This window comes from Sturnira hondurensis, unplaced genomic scaffold (genome assembly GCF_014824575.4).
Source record: "Sturnira hondurensis isolate 20B ecotype Veracruz unplaced genomic scaffold, ASM1482457v3 Scaffold0022908, whole genome shotgun sequence".
NCBI lineage: Eukaryota > Metazoa > Chordata > Mammalia > Chiroptera > Phyllostomidae > Sturnira > Sturnira hondurensis.
Window position 1 is genome coordinate 5,699,018 of NW_028095539.1, and position 19,528 is coordinate 5,718,545.

General features: G+C 58.9%; 1 protein-coding gene across 2 annotated transcripts in view; it reads left to right on the top strand.

The window, feature by feature from the left end:
• NCS1 (neuronal calcium sensor 1) overlaps positions 1-18,236 on the top strand; it is a 48,389-nt gene extending 30,153 nt beyond the window's left edge. For both annotated transcript variants that reach the window (XM_037036655.1, XM_037036656.1), the window contains 6 exons: positions 6,054-6,192; positions 7,550-7,628; positions 9,065-9,153; positions 9,516-9,593; positions 12,185-12,301; positions 16,794-18,236. In XM_037036655.1, coding sequence (XP_036892550.1) covers positions 6,054-6,192; positions 7,550-7,628; positions 9,065-9,153; positions 9,516-9,593; positions 12,185-12,283 — 484 coding nt within the window. In that variant the 3' untranslated portion in view covers positions 12,284-12,301; positions 16,794-18,236. The remainder of the gene's footprint in view (positions 1-6,053; positions 6,193-7,549; positions 7,629-9,064; positions 9,154-9,515; positions 9,594-12,184; positions 12,302-16,793) is intronic.
• Positions 18,237-19,528: the final 1,292 nt, after the last annotated feature.

Sequence of the window (19,528 nt, forward strand, 5' to 3'; positions counted from 1 at the left end):
GCCTGTGGGGAGCAATTGCTGAGACCCCTGAAGCAAAGCCGGGACCCTGGGCCTGTGACACTCAGTCCTGTCCTAGGGGGGCTCTCTCTAAAGAACTTACCCCCAAAAATGACTTTTTATTTGCCAGAAAGTTCCATGAACCTCAAATAAGTGTCCTTTGGCTCATTCTGGTGGTGCCTTCCAGGCAAGGAGGTAGCTGAACCAGTGCCTTCCTCTGGCTCCCTGGGTCAGCCCACCGCCCACCTCACTGTTGTGTTCCAGAAAGGCTGCATCCCGTGGGTGCGCTGGACCAGGGGTGGTTGAACGACGAGTGCAGACCACCACTGTCCTCACCTGTGCCCGTGCAGACATGGGTAGTGGATCACGGAGCACAGCGCTCTGGATCAGGCTCTTGCGGCCCCCTGGTGGACAGCCAGTGCAATTGCCATTAGCCTGCAAAATGGGCCTCTTTGTCATCCCTCCTTTGGCCTAAACCTCACAGGTTCACCAGGACTGTCCCACGAGCCCAGTGGGTCCGGGGCCGGATCCATGCAGCCCACTGTCCCCCCGTCCTTTGCACAGGAGGCAAGTGGAACAGCCCCTGCCTCCCGATTGCTGGCCCATTTTCAGAAGACCCTTGCTCGAGAGGCCCCGGCCAGTGTCCCTTCATGCGCTCGACGGCGGCCCTCAGGGCTCCCTCTTCTCCCGCTCACCGGTATCCTCGCCCAGGCTGAGCTCGTTCCCGCTGCAGAGCCTCCTGCCTTGCTCTTCCCTCTGCTATTCCCTCTGTCCCCAGATCTCGGCATCTCCGCTCCTGTGTCCCCTCCTCAAAGAGGTCTGCACTGACCACCTGGGGCCTGTTTCCCCACTGTGAGACAGAATCATCTTGCTTTGTCCTGACTGTTAGTAGCCGTTAAAAGAAGAGTCACGTGGATCTGTGACTTGGGGCCATGCTGGAAGCAGGAGCGGACCTGGGCAAGAGCTCAGGCCAGGCCACGAGGCATGCCCCCGGGGCCAGCACCTGCTGGCTCCAGCTGTGGGCTGCTGGCGTGGTTGTCTGTGTTCGGCAGGGGAAGGAGGCTGCAGGTTTGGAGAAGGGGGGCCGGTGTCGGGTCAGAGGCCAGTTGGGCACCCACTCGCCAGACCCCTTGCTCTCGAGGGTGACAGTTACTACCCTGGGCCTGAGTTATCCTAGTGGAAGATCAGGAACCACGTGGGGGCTGATTGGGGCAGGTCTCAGGCCTTAAATGTGACTCTGAACATCGTCTTGACCTGGGGAACGGAGAGAACAGGATCCTGGTGGAAACTACAGGGCACAAATAATACTGGTAACACAGCGCCACGTTGAGGTCACAGGGGGAAAGGATGGCAGGAAACCGGCCCGAGGCCGTGGGTGTGCCGGGGTGGTGGTGGCGTGGCTGCTGGGTAGTTTTTTTTCTCTGATGTTGTCTCATTTCCAGTTTTTCTGTAATGCTATTAATTACTTTTAGAGTAACCGAATAACCCTGCGGTACTGTCACAGAAATAGCGGTGGGGCAGGAGGCGTCCTGCAGCTGCCTGAGTGGGGCCAGCCATCCACCCGGACCGTCCTCCGTGGCCCCAGCCCATGTGAGAAGCAGCCTCCCCTTCACGTCCACGGGCGCCCCCTGTGGGCCGGGCACTGTGCTAATGCTTAGACCAATGCTGCCAGGAATGCCTAGGGGCAGCCCCATTTTACAGATGGAGAAACTGAGGCTCAGAGGGGCAGAGACACTGGCCCAGGCACACAGCTCAACTCGGTGTGTGTGGAGGGGGTCCAGCTCGCTCCCCCTCTGTAGCCCAGGCCATGGGGCCTCAGACCGGCGGGTGCTTGCTCTGGGAAACCCCACAAAGGCAAAGGCAGGGGGTGGGGTGCGGAGAGGAGAAAGGAGGCCGCAGGATCCTCCTGGGTGTGTGTGGGACCCTCCTCCACCAAGAAAGTCCCAGGGAGCTCTGGGGGGACTGCTGGGGGAAGGGAGTCGTTTGAAAAGATGAGAAAAGGCTGTGGTGCCGCAGGCCCAGCTGCGTTTGGTTGCTTGCAGCTGGGTTTCGGCTTCCTATTGACTCGCCTATCTATTCAGTTTGCATGGCTCACACCGCAGAGAACAGCGACTGAAAGGCGGGACCCTCGGTGCAGAGGGCGATGGGCATGCAGGGCGGGGTGGGCCTGGTACAAGCTGGGTCGCAGAGAACAGCGTTCTGTGGGGACAGGGCTGTGAGTCCTGGAAACTCCTAGCAGGCCGGGCCTTTGGGGAACAAGGCTGCAGGGGGGCTTCCCCAGGGTCTCGGAGAATGAGACACGGAGCTGGAATTAAACCCGTGTGTCGTGACGCGTGTTCATTCATTCATTCATTCATTTACTGTCATTCATCTGTGCATTCATTCATTCTCTCGTTTTCTGGTTCGGTTGTTCAGTAAATCTTTACTGAGCACCTACTATGTGCCAGGCCAGTGCTGGGCGCTGGGGGCAGCCGGGGCTGAGGGACACGAGACAGGACAGGATCAGGATGGGAGCACAGGCCCATGCCTCCTGGGCACTGAGCAGAGGAGCAGGCTTCCTGGCAGCACCAGGTCTGAGGGAGAGAGGGAGGGGCCGGCGGGGGCAGAAGAAGGAGGCCCAGGCCTGTCGGGACCTGCGGCCTGGGCTTGGCTGGGGAAGAAGTTTCTTGGCATGAACTCCACTATGAGGCAGCAGCTCCCTTGGGTGCCCACAGTGGGGTGGGTGCCCACAGTGGGGTGTGTGCCCAGTGCGGGGTGTCCTGACTCAGCTGGTGGATAGGGGAGGGGCCGCACCTCAGACTGGGCCTCGAGGGTGCAGAAAGCTGGCCTCCGAGCTGTGATGGCTTGCAGGGCGTGTTGGGGCTCCGGGGCCCTGGGGTGTCTGGGACAGCTCAGTCCCCTCCCTGCTCCAGAGGGGCAGTGTCCCCGCCTTCTGATGATGAGCAGTGGGGCCGTGCAATGTCGGGGTAGCAGGCGCTTCGCCCCTTGTTGGCCTTGGGGCGGTGCAGCCCGGCTCCCAGAGGGGCAGGCGGCGTGTGAGCCTGGGAGGCGGGAGCCTGGGGTCTGCGCCCTGATTCCGCTGCTGACTCGCTCTGTGACCTCGGGCCAGCCTGTCTCCCTCTCTGGGCTAGCAGCTACCGCTCAGTTCGTGGAGTGGGGAGCACATCCGTGGTTGTCAGACCGTCCTCAGGGAGCTTTCCGTGCTGGCCAGGGACCCTGGGGCTGAGGAAGGAGATGCAGCTCCCCCTGTCCTTGAGTTCTCTGACTGGCCGTTCGTGCATTCACCCATCACTCATCATCCGTCCATCCCATTTGCCTATCTCACTGGACACTCACCAAGCCCCTGTTATGTGCCAGACCCCATCTGGCGCATCTGACGCCGGGGCTCTGCTGTGTCAGAGAGCTCGTGTTCAGGTGCGGGACACAGCCTGGAGGCATGGTGTGTACCCTGCTGGGCACGTACCAGGGGCGTGGGTGTGGAGGAGGCAGGTGGCCCCTGGGCAGCCTGGGATGCCTTCCTGGAGGAAGCGACATCTAAGCTGGGACCCGGTGGCTGAGTGGGTGAGCCGGATTAAGAGGAGGAAGTGGGTTCTGCAGACAGAATGACCTGCAGGCACAAAGGTCTGGGGGCTGGCCGCCACATGACAAGTTCTAGAAAGTGTGGCTGGGTGCGGTTGGGAAGAAGAGGCTGGGGTCACCCCTAATGGGCACTGCCCATAGGGGTGGGCTTCCTGGGGCCCCTACTAAGGTCACCAGAGGGGTCTGGGACCCCACAGGGACAGCGGCAGCCTCTGCAGGGATACCCAGAGGCTCCCCTGAAGACTCTTTCCCGGGGGCCGCCTCCCTGCACCTGCCCACACCCTCTGACGCTCAGGGACCCCCGCTGCCTCGCCACGCTGCTCACAGCGCTGGTGGGAAGCTCCCCTTCCCAGGAGAGATGGGAGACGCCTTTGGGAGCCTTTTGTTTTCTCTTTATTGTTTTAAACGATCTTTTAGAATCACTCAGTAACACACATCTGTCATGGAGAAATGAGGAACTGGGGGGTGAGGAGCGGGGGAGAAGATGGCCTCTATCCCGGCATCCGGAGCCGTGTGGGGACAGTGGAAGGTGCCCCCCCAATGGCTCGTCCAGGCCTGGGGCCAGACTTGCCCCCTCCTCTTGCCCAGAGACCCATCCTGGCCGGGAGGCCCCAGGCCCTGGATCAGGTCCCCGAATCGCTCTTTCTCCCAGCTCTGCGGCCGGGCCCAGGGGCAGGTTCTCGCCCTGAACACACAGCTGGGAAGAAGGCTGCGAGGGGAGGGGCACGAGGGGTGGTCCCTTCCCGGAGCCTGCTGTGCCTCAGTGCCCTGACCCAGGGCGCAGGATCCTGACCCCACGGCGCAGGGGTGAGGGGGCGGCTGCACACGGGACCATTCGCCACGGCGTAGCCTGGAGCTGGCCCGAGCCTGCGGTCACCCGGGTGAGAGCTGTTGGTGACCCTGGTTCTGGAGGTGGCACTGCCTTCCTGGGCTTCTGGCCCCTCCAGGGGTCCCATGGGAGGACTGGCGGCAGACTCGGCCTCTTTCATGACCTCACGATTCCACTGGGTGCTGTCGGGACAGCGTTGTGCCCGCTCCAGCTGGGCCCAGGGAAGGATGCCCCACCCCCACCCCAGCTCTGCTCTCCCAGCCTCTCCCCCACCCCAGTCCCCCTCACCCCGGCGCAGCAGCTGACCTGTTAGCCAGACATCCAACTGCCGTCACTAGGCTGCAGTCCCAAGGCTCCTCCTGTGCCCTGCACGCCCCTTCAGGTCCTTGTGTGACCAGTGCCCACCCCAGGCCCCTACCTTGTCCTCTAATAGGTCGGGGAGCCGTGGCTTCCCCACATCTTCCTCGGTCTGTGGACCCGTCATGGTGCCACCAGCAGCCTCCAGCACAGTGCTCCCAGAACCCCGGGAGAGGGGAGAGAGGAACCTCTGCGCGGTCTCGGGGGCGGCAGAGGGCTGTGGGACCGAGGTGAAGGTCTTCAGCGACCCGGTGCCTCAGAGCATCTGGCTCGTCACCTTTGAGCGTCACTCAGCTCTGGTCTGGGCTGCGCAGACTCGTACCCGCCCTCTCTGAGCCTCGGTGTCCTCATCCTTACAGTGGGCTTCGGCAGAGCCCCTGGCCCATTGTTCCAGGAGACTGCGGTTTGCAGAGTTGCCGGCACAGGGCCCCCCAGGGAGGCGATCACTGTTGCTGGTAGCGGCTGGTCCTCCCAGGAGGACTGCGTGTCCCTTAGTGTGTAAAACCAGAGACTCTGCTGTTGATGGTTCCTTGTGCCATGTGCGCTGCATGTGCCATCCCGATCCCGGCAGAGGAGTGGAGAGCTGGCCCTGTTTATGGATGCGGAGACCGAGGCTCAGAGGGGTGAGGACACTCACCCGAGGTGGCACAGCTCACCCATGGCAGACCTGGGACCCGGGCTGCAAAGCCATGTGGCCGCCGCCTGCTGGGAATCTGGGGGGGTTCTGTGCCACCGCTGGGGGGATACACGGTGGACAAGTCCGCTTGGGACAAACCAGGCTCCCTCCAAGCTCACGCTGCTGCTCCAGGGTCAGTTAGACGGTGCTTGGGAACAGAGGCTCCGTCCACCAGCTCTGCCAGCCTCTCCGGCCACCTGGTTCTGTAGGCCAGGGGCTCAGTGGTGGGAGTACGGGGGTCGGGGCAGACCTGCCTTGTGCCCGAGTGTGGCTCTGGGGCCGCCGTTGTGAGTTTGGTTTGAGCCTCCTCTGTGGAGCACAGGCTCAGTGGCCACCTGCTCTGTGCACACTCTCTGGGTTAGTTTTCATGTGACTCTTACCCCCTGTGCAACTGAGGCTCAGAGAGGTGCGGTCACCTGCCTCCGGTCACACAGCTAGCGAGGGGCGGAGGTGGGATGAGCCCATGCCTGTGACATCCAGGTCTGTGTGCGGGACCCCGTGCGCCACTGTCTCCTTGGACAGGACCCACAGCCTTCAGGGCATGGGCAGGAGCTCCTGGCAGGGGGGTGGTGGGCACAGCTCTTTTGCCCTCACGCGCCTGGTCTGCCACCTCAGGTACAAAGGCTTCATCAAGGACTGCCCCAGCGGGCAGCTGGACGCGGCGGGCTTCCAGAAGATCTACAAGCAGTTCTTCCCGTTTGGAGACCCCACCAAGTTCGCCACGTTTGTTTTCAACGTCTTTGACGAAAACAAGGTGAGCAGGGGCTGGAGGGGGCCTGCGCCGGCGGAGCACCCCCGTCCTGCGGCAGCCTGCTCGCGCCCACAGCTCCCGCAGCGTCTGCACACCCACTCCTTCCTGCCAGTCCTCCCTCCAGGAGGAGGGGCACGCAGTGTGCACACTCAGCTGCACACACAGACACAGGAACAGGTACATTCTCACGGCACAAACATGCATGCACACCCACATGCGCACACACACGAACCCATGCACACCCACCACCGTGCAAATGCACACACCCGAGCACTCGTGCGCTGCGGTGCACACAAATGCATGTGCATATAGACAACACACAAGCCCCCACACACATACCGTACAGAGTATGTGCATGCACACCTATCCGGTGTGTACACACGTGCACATGCACGCATGTGCACACATGAGTATTCCTTGATTTTTTTCTTACTAGGACCAAATGCAGATGCCTCCAGGGTTGGTAATGGGATTTATAACCAGAACAGACATTCGCATTTACAGTGTGCTGAGCCTTTTATGAGGATTATTTTTAGTGAGGATGTACAACCTGGTGGGGTACAGCATTGTAATGCCCCCATTTGGCAGATGAGAAAACTGAGATTCCGAGAGTCAGACAATATGGGGTCTTTTGAGCCCCGTGTCTCACTGAGCATCAGGTTTTCAGGGCTTGCCTGTGATGTGGTGTGTCCCCTCTCGGCGATGGCCATGCTGGCAGATGGCATGTCCACTTCCGAGGCGCCCACAGCCCTCTGGACCGGGTCCCATGCCAGCATTTCCCCGGCACCCGTGTGTGCACGGTGGATTCCCCATGCCTTGCTCCCACACACCCTGCTCTTGGGCACTCCGTGGCTTCTGCTGTCGTGCCCTGGCTTTCTCCCCAGGCGACTCCAAGTTGACAGTCCTGTCTGGCCCTGGGGAGAGCTCTGCCCTCTGGGCCTCAGTTTCCTCATTTGTGAAACAAATAGGTAGGATTGAACCATCTACAACCCTGTCTTCTCTGAGAGCTTCCGAGCCTGCGGTTCTAGACCAGGGGGACAGGGGACTCCCCCGTGGCTCTTGCCCAGAGACAGTGTGTGTGTTGGTGGCCCTCTGGTTCTCCCATGCAATGTGACTTTAGTCTGTCCCTGTAGTGTGACCCTTCCTCCCTGTCCCTGCTGCCTGATCTGTCCCATTTCTAATCCTATGCCCTCCCCCCAACTCCTGGTTCTGTCCCTCGTTCCTTCACTCTGCCCTCTCCACATGGGTGTCTGTCTGCCAGGGTATCTGGTCCCTGCTGCTGCCGCCACCACCTGCCAGGGTCCAGCCTGACCAGGTGGCTGGCTGACGGAGGCCACCCCGCCCCCCTCTCTCCTGCCAGGATGGGCGGATCGAGTTCTCTGAGTTCATCCAGGCACTGTCGGTGACCTCGAGGGGGACGCTGGACGAGAAGCTGCGATGTAAGTCGGTCCCCCGGGTTCAATCGGGCAGCTGCCAGGCGGTCCTGGCCAGGGGGAGGCCAGAGAGCTGGGCCCGGCCATCTGTCCGGGGCTGAGGGAGTGGCCCAGACGTTCTGCTTTTTCAGGTCAGAGGACAGTTCCTGCAGGTGGCCTGTGGCAGGAGCGTGGCTTACTTAGGTGGGGTGGACAGGTGGGCCAGGGACCCAGGGGACGCCCAGGCAGGTGCAGACACGAGGCTGAAGATCCAGCTCCGGTGCTGGACCCCTCAGGAGGCCGCGGTCCTAATGACCGACCTCGTTCTCCTATTCGCTCGTTCACCCAGTAGATTGTGACCAAATGGCCCATGTCCGTGCTGGGCCGAGGCCAGGGGTCGGGGGTCAGACAGACGGGCACCTGCTCCCACGGCCATCAGTCTGGCAGGGGGACATGAGTTTTTTAAATCCCATGAAACCGAGACAGGAAGAAGGAGGTGAGAGATGACAAGGGAAGCTGACCCTGCAGTGAGTCAGAGCCGAGCGGGGTGGGGAGGGCGCGCCGGGCAGGGGGACCGCCTGCATGGGCGAGGCCCAGAGGAGGAGGGAGAGAGGTCAGGGCATGCAGGCCACTCTGGGATGGAGCCACGAGGGGCAGGACGCTGGAGACCAGATGGGAGCAGCTGGGCCAGAGCTCGCCGCTCAGTTAGATGTGCTTCCTGCGCGGGGTCGCTGGCGGGAAAGCCCTGCGGTTTCTTTCCCCTCCTCCTCCTCCTTTCTCTTCCTCTCCTTCCTCTTTGAATAAAAGAGGACTTGATTCATGCAAAAGCTCCCCCGTTCCCCAGGCGTGTTTTATTCTCCAGGTTGGCCCTGGGGACACCGTGTAAGTGGCGGGGCAGAGGCTGGGGCAGAGGCTGGGGCACGGGGTAGGGCGGAGGATGTGGGGGGCTGCACCAGTTTGCCCCGGGCCAAATCCCGCCTCCCAGCTCCAGCCTCTGAGGCCTCGGGCTCGCCATTGCCCCTCCTTTGTTTAATTGTTAAATTTTTATTATTATTATGTTTTAATTCCCACCGAGGACATGCCCATTGATTTTAGAGAGAGGGGGAGGAAGGGAGAGAAACATTGAGGAGTGGCCTTACTATGTGCACGGAGCAGGGACCGAACCCGCAACCCAGGCATGTGCCCTGACCCGGAATCAAACTCGCGACCTTTCAGTTTAGCGGGGGTGATGCTGCAACCCACGGAGCCACAGCGGCCAGGGCGCCGCCTCCTTTTTACTCTCAGCTTCTTTTCTCACAGTCCCAGTCGAAGGGGTGTGTGTGCCCCTGTCTATCCCGATGTAAATATGCGTTGGCCGGATCAGTGAGGGGCTGTGGGTCCCGGTGGCGTGTTGGGGTGCAGAGGGCAGCAGAGCCCCGCTGTCCTGGGCCCCGGGTGACCCTGCCCTGGCTGGTTGACCGCAGGGGCCTTCAAGCTCTATGACTTGGATAACGACGGCTACATCACCAGGAATGAGATGCTCGACATTGTGGACGCCATTTACCAGATGGTGGTGAGAGGACCGGTCCTGGGCGGCCGGGCAGGGGTGGGGCCGCCACTCGGTGACTCGGCCTGGCCTGCAGGAGCCACCCAGCGCAGCTGCTCTCCCGTCTGGGGCAGGAGTTGGCCAGGCGAGGGTCACTGCCCGAAGTCACTCTGCCCATCTCCTTGTTGGGAGGGAGGTGGGGGCTGGCGATGGTGGGGCTGCGTGGATGATAGTGGGTGGGACGGTCCAGGGCAGACGGCAGAGCCGGTGGTGGCACTGGGAGGGATGGTCCTTGTCTGGAAGCAGCCTAGGTCTAGGGGGCAGATATGTGGCTCAACCCCAGAGCCCACGTGTGAGGAGCCCAGCCCCCACCGCGTCTGTCCCGGCAGGGGAACACCGTGGAGCTGCCGGAGGAGGAGAACACCCCCGAGAAGAGGGTGGACCGGATCTTCGCCATGATGGACAAGGTGAGCTCGTGGGGAGGCTGGGCCTGACGGGGGTGGGGGGCCAGGCCCTGCATCCCAGCACACGGGGAGCGGGGACGCGTCCCTGCGGGTGCCCCTGACCACCTGTGGTCCTGGCTCAGGCAGGTGGCACGGCCTGGTGAGATGCTCGTTGGTCTGGTTGGCGGCCACCCCAACGAAACATCCAGTTTTAAGTAAGTTCACCCATCACTTTTTCTTTGATCAACTAAGATTTCTTCGCCACTTTTTAATAAAAATTTTATTTATGTATTTTCAGTGAGAGGGGAGGAGAGGGAGAGAAACATCAATGTGCAAGAGAAACATCAGTTGGTTGCCTCTTGCACGCCACTCCCGCTGGGGGGACCTGGCCCCCCAACCCAGGCACGTGCCCTGACTGGGACTTGAACTGGTGACCCTTTGGTTCACAGGCCGGCGCTCAGTCCCCTGAGCCACACCAGCCACTTTTATTTTTCACCAGGGGCCCCTTTGGCATTCTGGAGAAGCCTGTGGACTTCTTAGAATAATGGTTTTAAATGCATCAAATACATATAAATCCATAGGATCGCAAAGGAAGCCAACTACTTTAGAATACAGCTATCAACATACTTTTTATAAAGAACCTATGATGTAATGTTATAGAAGCCTCTTAATGAATGCATTAAGTAATAAGCGGTAGCACTGGCCGGGTAGCGCAGTTGGTTGGAGCGTTGTTCCCAGACGCCAAGGTTCTGGGTTCCATCCCCGGCCAGGGCACGTATGAGAATCAACTATTGAGAGCATCAGTGAGTGGAACAGCAAATCCGTGTCTCTCTCTCCCTTTTCCTGTCTCTCTAAAATCTGTAATTAAAACACGGTAACCATCTACAAGTAAATGAATGTAAACTAGCACCGGGTCGAGCCACCCCGTGTTTTTGGGGTGGAGATACACGTGCGTGATGCCGGCAGCAGCTGGGATGGGTTACGAAAGTGCCCATGGTCTCCACAGTTGACAAAGTCCCAGGTACTGCCAGCCCTGCTGGGGACTGTCACCCAGGTTCTTCGGGGGCGGGGGGGTGGGGGACACACACGCTGAATTCCAGTTAGAGGTCAGTGAAAAGAACGGCCTCCTTTTTTCCTGTCTGAGATCACAGACCTGCTGAATTCCATCCACAGGCCCCAGATTGAGAAATCCTTTCTAGTAAACCTTTTTTAAAACTCCTTTTTCAAAACGGGACTCTGATATTGGGTGTGAGGAACCCCAGCGCAGCTGGCCCTAAAGAAAAGACTACATCACGGCGACACAGGGCTTATTTTGGTGACTGCAGTGCATGCGGGCTGGACACAGGCCTGGCCCTGAGAGCTTGGGCCCGAGGCTGGCCCCTCCTCCGTCCAAGGAGCAGGGAGTGGCCCGAGTCTGAGGGGCGCGCTGCCCTGTGGGTCAGACGACCCTGGTCTCCTGGCCGTCTTCGAAAGCCGTGTCCAGAGTGTGGAGCAAGGAAAACCCCTTTTCCATGGGTTGTTCCATGTGGTTTATGGGTTTTTTTAAAAAGATTTTACTTACTTACTTTTTAGAGCTAGGAGAAGGAATGGAGATCGGTCAGTTGTCTCTGGGGAGCCTGGGCCACAACCCAGGCATGTGCCCTGACTGGGAATCGAACCTGCGACCTTTTGGTCTGCAGGCCGGTGCTCCACCTGCTGAGCCTCATCAGCCAGGGTTCCATGTGGCTTAACCCCAAGGCCCCATGCTCCTTAAATCTCCCGATTCATGCTTCCCTTACTTTGGGAAACCAAGCCCACCCTGGAGCTAGACTGGCTGTTCATTCTGGCTTCCCTGGTCACTAGCTGTGGACCCTGGGTAGGTGACCGGGCCTCAGTTTCCTCACCAGTAAAATGGGGACCAGAGCAGCACCTCTTTTTGGGGGTGGGCGTGAGGATCCTAGGAGATCAGCGGGTGCGCCCAGCACACAGGGGCATGAGGTGGGTGAGCCGAGAGCTTGACCTGTGCTGGGGGACCCCTCGGCATGCTTGCCTCTGGCTGGGGCAGGTGGTCTCCGAGGCTTTTTAGGAGTTTCCCGGAGAGATGACCAAGGGAAGAGATTCTGGCGGACCATCCCCTCCTCCAGGAGACCCACCAATGCCTCTTGGCATGAACCCCACCAGCCTCCTCCCAGGCCTCCGAGGTCCAGGGCAGACGGCTCCCAGGAGTGACCCAGCGAGATGTTGAGGCTCTGAGCACTGGGGTCACCCACCTTTTAGGGAATCACAGCTGTGACAAGGACAACTGTGGGGTTGCGGGGCACCTCCCAAGCACTTTACACAGCTCGAGCTCCTGGGGCACCTACCCCCATGCCCTGAGGAGGCCATGTGGTCATCTCCAGTCCCCAGACCAGGAAACAGACCCGCAGAGTGGGAGGTCGCATGCCCAGGTCATCCAGCCAGGAAGTGCCTGGCCTGTGTGATGCCCGACTCTCCCGACCTAGCGGTGCACGCCACCTCGCCCCTGACCCAACTTTGGAAGCGCTCTTGGGACCTGCCCTGGGCCAGGGTCCAGGCCAGACGCCTGTCCTAGGAAGCCGGTTGTCCCTCTGTCTGATGCCGCCTTTCTCCGCTTGCAGAACGCCGACGGGAAGCTGACACTGCAGGAGTTCCAGGAGGGGTCCAAGGCGGACCCCTCCATCGTCCAGGCGCTGTCCCTCTACGACGGGCTGGTATAGTCCAGGCCCAGAGCTGGGGTGAGCCAGGGGGCACTCGGGCCTGGGAGCGGGAGGGGAGAGGGGCCCCAGCCACGGGACACCTAGGGTTGGCAGATAAGTAAGCACTCGCCCAGCTTGGGGTCTGCCCAGGGCGGGCACAGCGGGTGGAGGCGGGGCCTTCAGGTCAGCCAGAGCCCCCCTGCTCTGTCCCTTTGATGTACCCGAATCAGCCTGAAGGTTTGCTTGATGAGGAGCTCCCCTGGGTCACACCTGCCCAGACACACTCGGTTCTCGGCCAGGACAGGCTGGGGAGAGCAGCCATTTTTCATCCCTTCTCCCGGGCCCTGGCGAGCCCCCAGCTCTCTTGATCTGTAGCTCAGCCGTGGTTTCTTGTTTCAAGCCGTCAGATTGGTAGCAGGTACAGAATGACAGCGTGCCCACTGGGGCCTCTGCTGCCGGTGGAGGACCGTCTTCCTCGTTTCTTCCTGTCCTCTCCCACGTCCGCCCTGTCTTTCCCCATTATGTGCCCCCTGTTGGCGCTGGGGGGAGGGAGTGGAGGGCCCCCCGAGGTTCTGCCCAGCCGTGAACTCTCTTGCACACATCTTCTGTGGACAGAAGGGGCGTGCTCTTGGAATTTCTCTAAAAGCAGACTGACTAGGACATGGGGTGTGTGTTCACTGAGCTCGAGTAGACATGAGCAGAGTTTTCCAACGCGGTTGGACGATGTCACACTCGGCTGGCGGAGTGCACGGGTTCTGGTCATTCCGTGTCTTTTCAGCTTTAGCGGTTTGGGTGGGTGTAATTTTAATTTGTATTTCTCTGATGAGCATGGAAGTTTGGCACCTGTCCGAGGGGCATTGTCCCCTTTAACGTCCCCTTTAGTGAAGTGCCATGCCAGTCGCCTGTTGCTGCAGGCCGCATGACCTCAAATCAGCAGCTGAAAAGAGCAAATATCAAGGATTTGGGCGCACTCAGCTGCGTGCCTTGGCTCGAGCTTCCTCATGAGGATGCTGTCAAGCCATTGTGAGGGGGACCACCCAGCCCAGTTTGCCCAGGATTGTCCCAGATTCAGCGCCGAAAGTCCCCTGCCCGGAAAGCCCCCCAGTCTCAGGGAAACAGGGTTGGTCATCAGCCGTGGCCAGGGATGACCCACTGGGCCGACCCACTCTCTTACTCCCTCATTCGGTTTGGCCGTCTCGGTCCCTCGCCCTGTGGACCGCGGCACAGGGCCGCCTGACGCCCTGGCTGGTGGCCTCTCTCGGGGTGAGTGTCCCAGGAGGGAGAGAGAGAGAGAACCCGAGATGAAAGCCGCCGTCTTTTCATAACCTCATCTTGGAGGTGACGTCCACCACTTCCTTTCGAGAATGCCTTGGCTGCTTTCAGCCGTTTGCAACTCTGTATAAACTTCAGAGTCAACACAATTTGTGTAGACACGTGTCTTACCCTCACCAGCAACGAGTCAACCAAGAAGGTGTAACTTCACTGCCATGACAAGTGACAAGTGATCAGTGACAAGACCCAGCTTTCTATAGCTCTTCCCCATCGCCCTCCCCTTTTCCGAAGGCTTCTCCAGAACCTACTAGATAGTAATTACATCTAATTTGCATTCTGTCACCTTTGTGATTTATTTGCCTTCTGAGATTCCTGATGTCTCATAATTCCTGGATAAATGACCGTTATAGAATTCACTGAATTATTCAGGAACTGAGATCATGCGTATTTTCCACATAGGGAAATGTTGTATGAGACCCTCAGTTTTAATAGCTGCGTGTATAACAGCTGCATTGTAAATTAGCTGCACCATGTTAACCAGTCCTGTGGTGTGGCCCCCTTAGGTTGTGGAAAATTTGGGGGTGGATTAAAAAACTGCTTTATTCTGGAAGCTTTTACACACAGTGGTGGAGAGAATAGTGTAACACCGTGTACCCATCACCCGGCTTCAGAACCACCAGCTCACAGCCGATCTTGTACCATCTCTACCCTCCCACACATACCCCCACGCTGGATATTTTGAAGCAAATTTGAGACATCATATTATTTCATACATAAATATTTCCAAATGTGTTCTAAAAGAACAATTCTTGAAACAATCTATAGTACAAAAAATCAATGTTAATTCCTTAATATTTTGCAGTTTGGGGCTGGTGTTCCAGTTTCTTGTTATCTCCCCATTTTTTTGACTTTATTTATTGGAATCAGGATCTGAATGAAGTCCACATGGTGCATTTGGTGGATAGGTCTCTTAAGTTTATTTTAATTTATGAGTTGTCCTCTTCCTTTTTTTTTTTTTCTATTTTGTCCAGAAACATGTTCTGTCAAGTTTCTGCTGTGTGGGGTGTGCCGATTGCTCCCCGTGGTGGTGTTAACCCCGATCCTCCGTTCCCTGTTCTTCCTGGAAATGGGCTGGTAGACCTACAGGCTTGCTGGGCATTCAGTGTGATCCATTTGTGGCGAGAACACCGCGCGGGTGGGGTCGTGTGTGTCCACTAGGTGGCACCACTGATGGTCTTCTCTGCGTCCATCCATCCATCCATCCATCCATTCACAGGGGATTCAAAATGGCGACGCCCTATGCTGCCTTCCCTTCCTCCTTGCTAGCAGCATCGCCTCCTACAAAGCCAAACTTCCCCTTATTAACTCTTCGCTAACCCCGAGTCTTAGTCTTTAATTGGAAAGGCAGGAGGCATTCTTGATTCTTTCTCTTTATCAGTTTTCCAAATGAGTTGGATTTCTAACATCCTTTAGAGGTGGCCGGTGAAGTTTAAAAATATATATGTATATTCTGGATCTAAATGCATTCACCGAACTTCGTCCTGTGTGTGGCTTTCACCAGCAGGTACAAGGGCACGTCTCCCCGGCTCACAGATCATAGCATCGGTGAAAATGTGGCTGGAGACTCAGCCACGCCGCCGGGGATCGGCAGGGGGCGCTGGAAGCCTGCGCGAGGCCCCAGGCCGCTGCCCGGGGGCCTCTGTCCTTCCTCCAGGCAAATCAACCTCTCTTGCCTGTTGCCCTTGAGCCGTATGGCCACCTGAACTTGGGTCCTGTGGGGCCTTCTGACTCCTCCAGGGCCACCTCCCAGGGCCACATGGCTCCTGACTGGCCCCGGGAGTGCTGTCGGGTCCGCTCCCATAAGTCAGAGTGGCCGGCTTCGGGTCAGATGCCGACACCTGCCCAGTGTGGGGGAGGGGACAGCAATGGGAAATTTGACGCGGATGAGGAGCAGGTTACGGGAAGGGTCTGTAGGTAGCGCGGACGCGAACAGACTGTCCCCCCATTGCTTCCCTGTTCTTGATTTATTGAGGTGAAATTCCCATGACATAAAAGTAACCGTTTTAGAGGGACGTGGGTAGAGGTGGAAGAGGGTCATGGAGAAAAATACAATAAAAAACAAAAGTAAAAACATAAAATAATTTTAAAAGATGTTACAAAGAGTTTACAGAAATAGCAGAAATTATATAATCCCATCACAACCTTTTAATCCTAATTAAGTAACCTCAGAAAATAATTAACCATCTTGGAGAGAACGACGCAGGGGCCCTGAGCACGCTCCCGGGCTGCGCAAGCGCCACCCCGGCCAGTTCTAGAACGTTTGTGTCGCTGCAGCACAGCGCCGGCCCCTGACGCCGTTTCTCCCCATCCCCCCGCCCCCTGGGCCCTGGGCAAACGCTAATCTGCTTTCTGTCTCTGTAGAGCTGCCTCTCCTGGAAACTTCATATAAAAAGCCCACCTGGTGTCTGGCTCTTTTCACTCAGTGTGATGTTCTCGAGGTTCTTCACGCGGGGAGGATGCCGGTGCTTCATGCATTTCTGTGGCCGAGTGATATTCCGTGTGTGGGCAGGCCACAAGGTTTTCATCCTTCACCCTCGGGTGGGCATCTGGGTCGAGCCCGCCTTTCGGCTGCTGTGCACAACGCCACTGGGAAGATGGGTGGTACGGATGTGTCTGAGGCCCTGCTTTCGGTTCCTTTGGGTGGATGCCGCGGGGTGGAGGTGCTGGGTCTCACGGCAGCTCTGTTTAACTTTCTGAGGGGCTGCCACACCGTCCTGTCCAGGGGCTGCAGCTATGGACAGGACTCTGCCTTCCCCCAGCCTTGCCCGCACTTGTGTTTTTCTGGTTTCTGACGGCAGCCCCCCTGGTGGGTGGGACGTGGAGTCTCACTGCGGTTTCGATTTGCATTCCCTCCAGACAGTTCCTTTGGACACCTTCTCGCGTGCTTCTCGGCCATTCCACGGCTTGTTCTTAGTGGCTGCAGTCTGTTTCGTCCCCTGGCGATTGTCCTCCTTCATCCCCGTGCCTTGGGCTTGCTCCCTGCTTTTCATCTCGCTGTTGCAGACGAGACCTTAGGAAGCATCGCAGGTGCTTCCAAAGGATCAGTACTAAGCGCCACCAAATGGTGGATCGGAGGGTGTGCGCAGCGCTAGGACCTCCGACTTCAGGCCAGTGTGCCCCCTCGCTGCTCTCCCGCCACTCTGTGCGCGCCCACCCGTGAGCCTGCACCGAGCCTGCCTCGCCTCCTTGTGTCTTCCAGATGCCTGGGAACCGCTAGCGTCCTCCGGTGCCACGAGGCCGCCTCGGCCCCGACACCGCCCTCCTGTGTCCACCCAGCCTTTCTCCGTGCCCACACCCAGCCGGACTGCCTCGGACTGTGAGGCCCCTCCGTCCCCCGCCCTGCACCCACCCGCCGCCTGAAGCCACTGGCTCCAATTGCCAACAACCTCTGCTTGTCCAGAAAACAACACGAAACGGAAAAGGCTCCATCCAGCCCTCTGCAAAACCAAGGACTCAGCTGCTTCGGGGCAGCAGCGGGTTCCCTGCTCTCCTGCGCGTGTGCTTTTGTTTTTTATTTCAAACAGACATTGAAAAAAACAAAACGACCTTCTATTCTAGAAGATTCAGACTGACAGATGGGGAGAAGGCTTCGGGGACCTCGGAGAACTCTGCCTTGTCCTTCGGCCACCAGAGAGGCCACAGAAGTCACGGCCTGGCCTCGGGTGGGCTTGTGTGTCGGGGGGCTGCCTGGTGGGTGTTACTTGTCGACCTGCCTTCGAGCCACCGACCACCTACGCAGCCCGGAGGGTCCATCGTGATGATGATGACGATTTTCTCTGATAACAGTATTGTGTTTTTGTGGGGAAAGTGAGCTTTGTTTTTTTTTTATACATCTATAACTGATACCTGTTATTTATTGGTCGTTAACTGTTGCTGCTGCCTGTGTGTCCCAAGCTCCCGGGATGTGGGGTCCACCCTCTGTCTGCGTGCGTCCTCACCCGCCTGCCCGCAGGCCTTGGACGATGGTGGCCCGCAGCGGCCAAGAAGCCAAAAACTTTCTTTCTTCCCGCCCCGCCCCCATACTGTGCTTGATGTTTGGAGAAGGGAAAGGTGGGCTTCTTAACTGGCCGATGCACTGTTCCCTCCAGCCGGAATGCCCCTCCTCCCACCCCTCTCCTCTGCTCCCTGTCCACACCCCGCCCATCTTGGGTCTTCTTCTGGCTCCACAACATCTTTCCTGAGGACACACAGGGGACATCTTCCCGTCTCTCAGCTCTTGCTTTGGTATTTGTGGCAGCGCGGAGGGGCTGGTCCTGGGACCGGGAGCCAGGAAGGGGGCGGGCACAAAGGGCAGCGTGAGGAAGTGAGCTTGCAAAGACCCGGTGGGTTTGGAAATCAGTCTCTCCCTCTCTGCTTACCTGTCTGCCTGGCCCACACGATGGTGGGGGGGGGGGGGGGGCGAGAAGGGTGCCGCTCATTCCATCCAGGTGGCAGCCACTCCTCCAGGCTGTGTCCCACCTGTGCTCCTAGGCAGGTTTTCAGCTTTGTCCCCAGAAAGGGCGGCCCCAGAACTGCCAGCAGGGAAGTCAGACGACCGTGGACAACGGGATGAGAGCCCAAGGCCGGCTGGGTTCTGAGTTGGTGGGCCACCCCCTGCCCTCTCCGGGCCCCAGCTGCCCGGAGGCAGAGCTGGGAGGCCTAGCTGATTGATGTGGAAAGCCCCCTCCTTGCCGACATCATAAAATTCCAAGTCTGAAGTTCCTGCACGTAGCGATTCGGTGGTCTGTGGCTCTGTGTGCCAGACCCCAGCAGACACGGGGACCATCTGAGTCCCTGCTCTGACTCTCGGCACGAGTCTTTGAGGACAAGGCAGCCACTGGTTGTGGTGTGTCGGGTCAGATGACACACCCTGTCCCTGCCTGCAGCGCTTCCCCGTCTTTCCTGGACTCTTGAGCTGTCTTTTTGGCCCAGAACTGGTCCTAGCCCAGAAGAGGCGGCTGGGGTGACAAGCAGACCCCAGACTATTTCGGGCCTGAGTCTAGAAATCCTGCAGCGACTTTGCAAAGCCAGCAGCCTGTCGCCTCCCTGCTCCTCCCAGCCCCAGAGCTGCCAGCGCTGGGCCTCCGCTCCCATTTTGAATTGCCCTTGGTCTCCACTTTGCACTTTCCCAGGAGGCTTCTCCTGCTGGTTAACCCTCAGACGACAGACCCTTCCTCCCAGAGGAAGCCCTTTGAGAGAGGCTTCTGCTGATAGGGCTGCACCCCTTACCCCAGCGCCCACCCTTCTTGCATGTGCAGACCCTTTGGCTGCACGATGCCTCCGCCCTAAGCCCCCCAGATCCTGTGGGCACAGGAGCAGCAGGTCCACGTTCACAGGTGATTTGAAGGCTGGGCTCTTTACAGCCCCTGCGGTCACCTTTTTGCTCCGGCCACTGGCCCAGGAGGCCCAGGACTCACCTCCAAGTTGTGCGGTTCCTTCGTCTGGCTCTGACCGGGGACCCTACAGACTTGGCCACTTGGGGTCGGAGGGGAGGGGAGAGGGGCCCTTCCCAGGTCAGATGGCTTCTGGCCTTTGCCTGAGCCCCGGCTGCTCCTCGAGTCCAGCCTGTCCGGGGGGCATCACAGGAGAGGGACTGCGGCTGAGCATTCTCCACGGTTAATTAAGCACGTGGCCCCCTCAGACCAAGGCATCAGTCGCTTGCAGGCATCCACAGAGCCTCGGCAGGCAGGGCCTTCCTCCCACCTTCTGGGAGGTGGTTTGGCCTTTTGGTTTGGAGCCTTTTGGCCTTAGCCGGTGGCACTGTGGACCTACACCTCAGGCGTACCTTGGGGACATGCTGAGACGGCTCCGAGCCACCCAAAGGGCCACCCTTCTTCCTGGCAGCGTGCTGGACACTGGCCATTTGTGCCTGAGTTTGCCAGGCTGGCACAGATCCGTCACCACCTCTCGGTTATGGCTCCTTGGAACCCAGAGCAGCCTGGGGGCCTCTCTCCC